The sequence below is a fragment of the Fopius arisanus genome, unplaced genomic scaffold (genome assembly GCF_000806365.1).
Source record: "Fopius arisanus strain USDA-PBARC FA_bdor unplaced genomic scaffold, ASM80636v1 scaffold00133, whole genome shotgun sequence".
Taxonomy (NCBI): Eukaryota; Metazoa; Arthropoda; class Insecta; order Hymenoptera; family Braconidae; genus Fopius; species Fopius arisanus.
In genome coordinates, this window is record NW_011887872.1 from 214,153 (window position 1) to 225,505 (window position 11,353).

Sequence of the window (11,353 nt, forward strand, 5' to 3'; positions counted from 1 at the left end):
GTCGAAATTTATAGGTACAGATCGACTCAGAATCACCCCCTGAGTCGATTTACCCACCCCTGTAAATACTTTTTTTTCATCCCATCAGTCATTTTGAGGGAGGGTTAGTGAGGGTGAAAAAAAGGTCGAAATTTAAAGGTACAGATCGACTCAGAATCACCCCCTGATTCGATTTAGTTACCCCTGTAGAGACTTTTTTTTTATCCCATCGATCATCTCAAAAGAGGTTTAGTGATGGTCGAAAAAAGTGGATTCCACATTTGGATACATTCCCCCCCCCCTGTTGAGGTATAAATCTCTCATGTCACTTAGTGGCATAGGGAATGAAAAAATTTTCCGGCGCCCTCGAAAGCCCCACTGTCCAATGTTTCCCTGGTTTCCAGCGATTGCCGTAGTTACCGACAAGGCATCGCTTGAGATCAAGGTTCGGTTCTTGACCGCGAAGTAGGAGGGCGTAAAATCGCCAATCAAGAAAAAATTCCCTCCATCCGGGCCTTAGCGGAAGACTTCAGCGTTGAACACTGTTTATTAGTTAGTGACATCACTTGTTACTGTTACTAGCCGTGTGAAACACAACTCCAGTAACAGTACCAACCGCTAGTTACCAAATCTAAAATGCACTAGAAATCACTATTACTGGACTTGTACTGTTCCCTGGCGGAACACACCCATAGCCCTGATCTCGAATTTCCCTAGCTGGCGGCGCCTAACAAATTCAAATTTGAAATGGGGGTTTTGTCCGTTTACTACTATGTATTAATATTATTGTAATTTTCTCTTACTCTGGGGGTTCTATTAACTATGCTAACCGGCTTTTAGCCGCAATAAAGTTTTTCAAGGGGTTTTGAGCGAGATTTCGGGGGAGCGGATTTTTGCCCCGTCTATGCCTATTATCAGGTAGCTCATCAGGTAGGGACCCTCTCCGGAGAGGGATTGGGGATCTTCTAACGAAACTAACTAATCCTAATTTCTCTGTAAGTATAACTAAACCTAAATCTTCTGTAACCGTAACTAAACCGAGATTTTCGAAACCGTAAAGCTCTTGGCAATCCATGCAAGCGAGAGAGCTACGTTCGCTCACATGGCCTTCCACCCGTACTAAACTGAAGATTACCCCAACCCTCTCACCACGAAGGAAGCGTAAGCATCTCAACCTAACGAAAGGGTTCCAGGGACTACCGGGAGCACAGTATATCGGCCAATTTTTCTCGATAATCCCCGACCCTTAACCCGATTTCCCGCAGACAATTCTCAATTATTGTAAGAGGGATTTTTAGGGGAAATTTCAACTATTTTCTAATCCATAACTATAACTTAATTTTTATTAGGATTCATCTAAACCGTAGGGGTTTAACTGCTGTCTCTACTTATTACTTTACTGATTATCTTAGCGCAGCGAGTCTGGGGAAAGTTAGAGAAGGTAACAGGTACACGAAGAGAAAATTGTATGAAAAATTCGTACCAGTATCGCTTGAAAAATTGCCGGACTGCGCAGTAAGCATGAAGCATTGCGACCTAACCTTAAATATTACGGTCCAGTCCAGTAAAATTTCCCAGCGCCGTTACTGAAAAAGTAATGAGAAATGTAGTAAAATTTACTGGAGTTGCAGTAAAGTTTACTAGACGTGTAGTCAAATTTACTAAAAGTGCAGTAAAAAGGGAATAACTAGTACGAATATTTGAGACTTTCAGCAGTACATTTTAGAACATCGAATGAACATCGGAGAAAATTGCGGATCAGTCTAGTAAATTTTGTTGCATTGCGCAGTAAATATTCCAGAGAACTGCAGTGATTTTTCATGACTTTCACATGACTTTTCATCAGGGCAGTGCCATATCTCGCGTTTACTAATACGAGACCAGTAATTTTTCGTGCATATTTCTCTCCGTGTAGCTGTCTTGGCGAGATTCAGGTAGCTATTTTCCAATTTACTCAGGTAATTTTTCCCGGAGGTTTTTAGATAGCAGGTAGCTTTTCGCTGGGAGATTCTTGAGGTAGCTTTTCTTCGATTTTACATAGGTAGCAGGTAGTTGATAGAAGAGGGTCTCGGGACCCCTGTTGCTCAGGTATTTATTTAATTTTCGAACTCTCACCCTTAATCTCGGTAGTTACCCTACAGGAATACAGGTGACAGATTCGCCTGGAATTTCGTCACAATGTATATGGATTAAGATGTATTAATAAAGCAAGGGACATTGTACGATGTCGATGCACCACGTCCGGACACCTGGGCCTACTAGCCATAACGCACATGGAAACAATTTCAATGGTTACACCTAATCACGTGGTTATTTTATAATGATTAATTTGTTTTCGCTTATTTCTTTTTTCTCCGTATGTTAATTTGTTCTGAAATAGTTTTTCAATTTATCAAAACTTTCCCTTTTTTTTAAATTTTCTTTCGTACATAGTTTTGTTTTTGCTGCCCTAGCAACTCGACTTTGTTGTAATTATTTCAGTGACATCACTCGATCTGACCACTCAAGCGAAGGTGACATATACTCATATGAACAATAAGAAAAAAAATGATCTTCTAGTTTGATTTTTATGCGAGTAATATGGATCGAAATTTAGACTTGTTTCAAATACGGAATTTCGGCCGATATTACTCATTGGTTTTTTTATTGTTTTTTTTTTAATTCTTTTTGTTTTGTTTTATTTTTCTTCATTATTTTTTCCTAATTAATTACATCATTAATTTTTATGAAATATGCGATACGCCTCATCATAACATTGGGCAGTAAGGATCGGAAGCTATATTATGACTATATTGACTGTGACAGGAAACCAGGGCGATATAATTTTTTTTTTAGATATATTTTTGTTTCCTACTACCGTTACTGTTTCATAGGCACCTCTCCTCTTATAGCCTCAAGCCTCTCCTTACTATCATCTTTTTTTTTGTTTTCCGGTTCCATGGATCGACTTTTTTCAACCCATCGAGATACGCGGTAGGGTATCGGGCAAGTAAAAAACTCATCTCTATCCAACAAATGATGCCGCGAGCTACCGTGTATCTATACACGATACAACTACCCCTTCCATTACTTTCAAATCGTATTCAATCCATAAAATACAAACGTCACAAGTTACATGAAATCTGTGCATAGTTACATCATATAGATCGTCCTCACGCTTTTCATTGATATGAGTTTTCCCTTTTCTCTTTTAACTTTCGGTTACATTGAAGTCACTAAGTTGGCAGCAGTTCGATCCAACCTAACCATGGCCATATTTGGCGTTGAGATGTTGCCATCAGTGTAGTCAAACGATTCAAACCGTCGAATTGTGACAGGAAAAAAGAGGCGAATGTTTTATTTTTTCCCTCCGATTTGGTTTCTTATTTAGTTCTATTATTATTATTGTGTATTTTATGGTAACGAATATTGACTTTGTGTTTCGTTCGAAAATTATAGGCGATTCTTGACATATTTAGGTATGTAATTACACCTGTTACTGATGTCAATTTTGGAGATTAATTGAAGTATGAATTTCGAGATTTCCAATTAAAAAAAATTGATTTACCCTAATAGATACATAAATGTAGAAAGGAGTTTTTTCAAATTATTGCAAAATATTGTGCATCATGTAAAAACAATTATGAGAAGAATATACTTAAAATGAAGTTAAAACGTGATGTCGGTAATAAAAATTTGGAAAACATGAAAATATTTTTTTACTTATATTGAAAAAATTCGTGAAATCTGCACAACTAACAAAAACTAGCGTTTTTGTAAAAAAAAACTGTGCCAAGTAAAAGTCTCGCTTCATTGATTCCGTAAAAACTCGCCTTTGGCCAAAATATGACTTTTCTGTAAATTAAAAAAACTCGAAAAATGTAAAGGAAAATGTCAAGAAAAGTGATACGATTCTTTTTACGACTTTTACATGGCACAGTTTTTTTTTACAAAAACGTGAGTTTTTGCTATGCAATAATTCGGGCCTTCGCGACAGAAAAATTCATCAAACGCATGCGCTTTTTAAACTCCCGATGCTTTACTTATAATTTACTGTCCACAATAATTGAGAATAAATTCTCAGCGCTTCCCTTAATTAAATTTTTTTTTACATTATTTATGCGTTAATTGCTACCCATGAGAGAATAGTAACTCTCCTGATTAACTTATTTTTATTTTTCCGTTATTTGCGAAACCTCGTGCTCTGGTGATACGTCACTTCCGTGGCAATTGATAGCTGGATTGTGGCTCCAGTATCGGCCACATCGAAAATCCAGTTGTCATCAGAAAATCGGAGTTCGATGACATCTCTCGGCGTCTAGGGATCCTTGGCGATGTCCTCGGATTGAAAAGCGGTGGCGCGTGATTTTAAATCAAAATAAAACAAAATAAAATCAGTCAAAACATATATTTTTTTTTTCTCTTCTTAAAAACTCTCGCCATTGAAAATGACTTCCCGTCTGGTGGACGTCTTCAGAATCGCGAAACGGTCGAGAACCAGTAACGGGTAAAATCCCACGTTACAGTTGTAAGAGGATTTTTCCCGGGTCAACACCCCGGGATACTCCTCGAACTATTCTGGCTGCCGCATCTATCGATCACGATTGGGCGCCAGCCAGGTTTTTCTGGAAAACCTGACGGAAAACCAGCCGCGAAGGAATTTCGTCAACTCCGCGGACTTTCGGTGGCGGGTCTCACAATGCCGAGCCAGAATCAGCGTGACACGGTAGAGTGGGCGAGGTTCACCAACGTACGAGTAACTCCAATCGCTAACTTATGCCGCGCTTACGGCGTCGTCATCGGTATCTTTCGGGGGACGTATCCCCCAAAATTCTCATGGAGGAATGTGACCATCCCTGGCACGCTGTACTCTCTCCTCTGGGGTAGCTCAACCCCAAAAGAGACACAGATCACCTACGAATCCCTCTCACCCCGCAGGGTGCCGAGCTCCTCGAGGCACATGCGACGCAGGTATCTGAAGACCTTTCTCACCCACCGAAAATCCATCTCAACTCGAGAGCTCGGTAATAGCAATCTCATCGCGAGTCAAAACCAGAGTTACTCCCCATGGAGGCGCGTACGACCGGACCGACGGGAAACGCCTTGAATCCCGGCCCTTAGTCCACCCCAACACCATGAGTTTCGCACTAGATATGGATCTCTGTAACCTCGGACTCTCGTCCGCAGCCTCAAAGTAATCCATTTTACTGACCGGGGACGCATAAGCGTCCCCTTCTCTCGCTATTCCAAGCTTCCTTGGAACCACGTATCCTTCATAATCCCGGCAGGGATTAGTGTCACCAACTGATCCCCAGCTCCTAAAACATCTGCTCGAGACCAGCACTCAACGCTAACTGCCGTGAAATCTCCCAGGGCCTTCTCCCCCTAGTCTGCGCATCTCAGCGACTGTGGGTCATCCGTTACCCCACAGCCACCAATCAACTCGACGGGATCCCGGGGGCGCTAGTCCTTTCACCTAGCCGTTGGTCCCTGGTCTAAGTCGACAGCGCCCTTCAGGACCACCCAGTTGGAACGCCTGTACGTCGGCCCTGGACTCCCTAACACAGCTGGGTGGATTTTCGAATTGAGAAACAGCTATCGCCAGCGCCATCACAGTGTTCCGAAATATGGTCTCACCCTACCACCTTTCTTCCCACTATGTAATTGGTCTAATTCACATTCGCAGCGGCCTGATTGGCCGTCGTCCGATGTTTCAACTCATCTTCCGCTCGGTTATTTCAGCCGTCGTTAAATGTCGTTCATTTCGTCTAGCGACTTTCCTAGGGTTTTCTCTAGTAACGAGAAAAATCTCGTTACAATATGTTAGACCGAAATCTCGAAATCCATACTTCCATTAACCTCCAAAATTGACTTCAGTCACATGTGTAATTACACACATAAATAGGTCAAGAACCGCATATAATTTTCCAACAAAACGCACAGCTAATATTCCGTACCATGAAATAAACAATTATAATATGGAATTAAATAAAAATCATAAAATTTGAGGGAAGAAATAAAACACTCTCCTCTGTTTCCCTGTTACAATTCAACGGTTTGAATACACTGATGGCAACATCTCAACGCCAAATTTGGTCCAGGTTAGGTTGAATGGAACTGTTGCCAACTTAGTAACTTCAATGTAACCGAAAGATAATAGAAATCGGGAAAATATTGAAATGAGCCCGTTGCCATGGGCGTATTTTCGCTAATGTTACTCGGAAAGAGGGAAAGCTTATATCAATGAAAAGTTTGAGGGCCATTCATAGAATGTAACTGTGCACAGATTTCATATAACTTGTGGGGTTTGTATTTTATGGATTGAATACGATTGCGAGGTAGTGGATAGATACACCGTAGCTCTCGGCCTTATTTGTTCGATAGAGACGAAACTTTTACTTCGCCGATATGCTACCGCGTATCTCGATTATTAATATTAATATGACACTAATATGTTATTATAATATGATATTTAATTTTTTTTTTAAAGTTATCATATTATACGATACTTTAGCAAAATAAAACGGTGATACGAAACGTTACGTGCGTTTTTTAATTAAGGATCATTTCATAATATGTTATGCCCCAGATCTTGGTCAATTCAGTTATTACTAAATATTTGATCATACAACAGCGGCCGCGCCCCACTTGCCAGCGCAGCTGGATTATGCTGATCAAGTCATGACATTCAAAGAATTATAGATTTTATAGGCGTTTGGGTATGCAGATCTCAGATCCAAATCGGGCTCCGACGTGTAATAATCGTAATCATGGAAATCAGTCAGATGATATAGTTGAAGTAATAAACTCTCATATATAAATACCTAAAAGCTATTGGTGGGATTTATTCTTTAACGCCTAGAACCTACAATAAATATAAGTACCCCCTCCGCAGAGTACAACAAAAATGTTATCACCACTTTTTTTTTGCCTGACTGAAGTAATGGATCATCACATATATCGATGATGAGAGAAAAGAATGAACGTCCTACACAAATTTTCATTTTTAATTCTGCCGTTTTTCTCCTTTGAGGGAGAGAAATTTTTGTAAAATTGTTCATTTTTGGCAAGGTTTTGGCGAGTTAATCATTTTTGACGCACTGTTTATACTTGGACGTTTATCCGTGAATCATCAAGCTCTTTTTGTGGGCAATGAGAGGAGTCTTGCAGAATGCGCAAGAAGATTTACTCGAATCCCCATCAGGCGAAGGTTTCACCCCGTTTACATTGTTTCAAAAGAATTCTTTGTTTAATCATAACTGTTATGCTGCGCAGAATGTACACTAAGAACATGTATCCTTACGTATATCAATTTTGAACCTCAATTTTTAGGGAAGGGCTGTACGGGGTAGTAGTAGCGTAGGGATATTCGGCAAAAACTCGGTGCTGGGAAAAGTGAAATTATGATTTCTCTAATGGAAATATTTTTTAAATTATTGTTTTTTTGTTGTTATGCTTTTGTTTGGTTATTGGTTGCTTTTAATCGTCTTTATAAAAAAAAATTTCGTACCTTTCATAAATTTCTTGAAGTAATTTTAAAATTCTAATTGAAACATTGGTTGAAAAACCATTATTGAATATTACCAGGTTGTTAACAGACCTGACTTGACATGCATTTTCAAACTCTTCAGTTCTATATCATCCGTTCGATGCTAAATTACGATGAACAAATTTTTCACAATCAAAAAAATTATCGGCAGCCTTTAACCTTTAATTGACGATGAAATATTTCTTTCTCAAGTTGCCGAGCATCCTACTTTCATTTCCACCGATGAATATTGAATCTAAACTATAATCTCTTAATTCCATTTTTTTTTAATTAAAGAGAAAATGTTCAATCACGTGCATAAAAATTGAAACCATTTTGCCCTCACATTTCAATCACGCGCATGTGCCATCGCTCGATGTTACCACTACTCAAATATACGCCAACCCTTGTAATCACGTTACGTCCCTTATAATTGAAACCTTGATAATTTTATGGCTACAGCGCCGAGCCTACCTGAGGTTGTCCACCTCTGCTCTAAGTTACACCCTAGTTACTATAATCTATATATACATATAGATATTTAGGGTTGTCTGAGGTGAAATGAAATGTCTCTAGGGTGAACTTATAGTTCATCTGGTAATACTGAGTCAAGCGCTCTTCCAATGGACGCTATCCCTCTCAACGATGGAATCTTACTTCCCTCTGCAGATTTCACTGCAGTATTTAAGCGAAAATCGTTCACTAGTACCGGAGAAGAATTTTTGGAAATGAGTACTTGTCACGGAACCAATTACTTCGAACATTATTATTTAAAAAAAGTAAAACACCTTGGTACTAAAAGAGTGCTAAAGGGTAAAAAGGGTACTAAAGAGAAAGATTATTTTGTTAATTGACACTTTTCTCATCTCATGTAAATTAGATATTGAAGAAGTAAGAAGGCAAGTTGTGCATATAAAAAAAAATCTTCATTTTGTATCAGGATAAATCAGTAGATTTGAATGCATAAATAAAAAACCTAAAAAATGTAACACGCTGTAACACGTTGACTGGTTCCTGGGCGTAACCTGTATCTCATGCGTAACCTTCCGCTACTACTTTTCAGAGCATTGTTACAGATTTACTGATGTATTTTCATGGGCTGCTGAATCAGTTAAGCGTTAAAGGTTCAATTGACTGGACTAACTCACATATCAAATGACGAACTTCTCCATCGCACTAATTATTTTGCGAAATTATTCATAGTTAAATAAAATAAATTACATGCATTAATTTACAAAGATAATCAACTGATTATACATTTTATTTGGCAGGAAGACTATATGCTCATCTACAGATCCGTAGAGTCGCTTCTGACGTCAGAAGTCAAGGTTGATCCGGATGTCTACATAATTACCAATGGCCATATCAACTGCTCTAATGATTCGAACAATTCAACCACCACTGAATCGCCTCAACAGATTTTAGCAGCTTACACGATGCAGAATATTTCAGTTTGTGAATTTATAGGTAGTGATGTAACAGTGGACCTTGATACAGATTATGGTAGTGCAAATCGCGTTAATTCAATCAACGAACTTGACCGCTCAGTTCATGATGGGCAACCAAACTGCGTTGCTTTTGGTAATCATCATATCATTTCTGATAGCAATGGTGTGCTGCTCAGAGATCAAAATTACGTTGTTCACTCTGGTATCGATGATAATGGTTATATCACTAACGGTAACATGAGAATATCACCTGAGGGTATGGAGGCAAGTTCTACTATTCGACCTCAATGATGGAGGCATTCTGCGTATAATGCTGAACATACATTATCGGGTTCTATATTGAAACAAATTGTTTCTAATCATAACACTCCCTTCACTATGAGTCATTTCGGACTCTGCTGGTATGGATATAACACTACTATGAGAGTCACATATAAAACAATTTCCAAGACTAGAGACTGCCAAGTTCGTTCTAACTTTGGTCATTGTATTTAAATTGATCAATGAAGCGGTAGATTAAATGACTTCTCAGGCCCGAGCTGTGGGAAGATATTCAAAAAGAACTAACAGATTATTTCGAGAATAATCAAAATACAAGAGAAGTAGTGAAATGTTTTGAGTATCTGAAATTTTATTTCCCACAGAAAAGGGTCCCTGGTGTTCAATTGCATCCATTGGTTGAATACTTATTCGCGACATAAATAGCACAAAATTCTGAACCTCATATGCTCGTTTCAGAGAAAAATAGTGATAATCTGTAACACAGAATAAGACTTTGTTATGGGTGGAATCTGTAACACGAACAAATTGAGTGTAACGATAACAGCTCAAGAGTCGATTTCAATGCATTTAAAGTATTCGCTATCAAAAGTTGGTCGTAAATTTTAATAGTAGTACCGAACAATCACTCATAGTTTAATTTTTCCACAGTGGGGTACCCAGTTGGGACCATTCTTTTACAGCGAAGAGTACACAAACGTGTTTGGATTGGTGTTCCTATGTGTTCTTGTAATACTGTATGTCGATATAATTTTATCAAGCTACCAGTCCATTTCATGACGGAACAAAAAAACCTTACATTGTTGTTAATAAAGAATAATTGTAAATGTGAGTACACATAATCTACGGCCTATCCAATAAATCCTGGTCGCCAAAGAATTTAGAAACAGTGGGACTTGTATCTTGTTATGCAGAACTATTGAAAAGGATAGTCCCGGTCGAACGGAAGTAGGTTATCCAAAACCATACATCAAGCAGAACAAAAATACAATCTTAGTGAAACTGGGTGATCGAAGAACTGTTTCTTTTATTTTATCCATCTTGTGTAATTTATTTATTTCTCTTTTCAGGTAACATGTAGAAATTGCAGTAATGTTATTCTAACATCTTCGTGTTAACTTATGTTGTAAAATCCCTACAAATTAGTTGGTTATTGACGGACGGAAAATGCCATAGTGAAACGAAAACCTTCCGTGAGTAATGAGGCGAGTGGGTATTTGAACTGCAATACAATTTTGGAGAGATGAAATTATTGAGAGAGAATGTCTGAAACTTACAAGAGGCTTCGCGGAGCTGCGCGGAGGTTTCTCGCAGTTTAGCTGTGTCCTTTAGCACTACTTTTAGGGACGTCCGCGTTTTGGGACAATCGAGGGGCGCTTCGTACAACCAAATATGGTTTTTTCTTCAGAATACTCTGCCGCCCTGGTACGTATAATAAGAATCGATGGCCTCAGCTCGCTGGGAAAAATCAGGCTTGTCGTGTTCGGCTCTCTTCATAAAGTGGGCAGGTTTCATAGCAATTATTGGGGTTCCAATATTTGGTTGCTTTCGGAAGGATACTTTGGGCTTTTCCCACACTCCACTTCTCTCTCCATGGATCAGCATACTCAAAACTGCAGGCATCCGTTCCCTGTCCCTTAATTCCTTTGCTGAGTTCCGTTTGGCCACGATTTACACTTCCGCTTCTGGTTATCCATTAGATTTAAGGTTTCATTTGCTCATAACTCGATTTAAGAAGAGACGCTTGTGTCAGCCAACCTTTTCTGGTCCCGTATTTGTATTGGCGACGAGGCGACAGGGCCGAAGGGCTTTCTCAGTTGTTTCAAAATGTTGCGTCAGAACTACTATATATTGTCCGCTTCCAGGTCTTTCAACTTAAAAAATGAAAAAAAAAAGGATACAGTACACATTATCTGCATCAAATTTCACAACATTTCTCTGTTTTTTCAACTTCTGTTCTGAAAAATCGACACTTGAATTAAGTATAAACCATATTAAAAATGATCATTTTGCCAACGTTTTTTTTTCAAGTATCGCGAATATACTTAGCTGAAGTATACAGGATGCCCAAGAAGTACACGTCAATCCGAAACCGGCATGTACAAGGGGTTGTTCTGAACTGAAAAATCCTTTTCCACTT

At 38.9% G+C, this 11,353-nt stretch overlaps 1 protein-coding gene across 2 annotated transcripts in view; it reads left to right on the top strand.

Annotated features, from left to right (window-relative positions):
* The window catches only part of LOC105271998 (tyrosine-protein phosphatase 99A), a 217,751-nt gene extending 207,523 nt beyond the window's left edge, over positions 1-10,228 (top strand). For both annotated transcript variants that reach the window (XM_011313852.1, XM_011313853.1), the window contains exon 8: positions 8,758-10,228. In XM_011313852.1, coding sequence (XP_011312154.1) covers positions 8,758-9,225 — 468 coding nt within the window. In that variant the 3' untranslated portion in view covers positions 9,226-10,228. The remainder of the gene's footprint in view (positions 1-8,757) is intronic.
* The last annotated feature ends 1,125 nt before the right edge of the window (positions 10,229-11,353 follow it).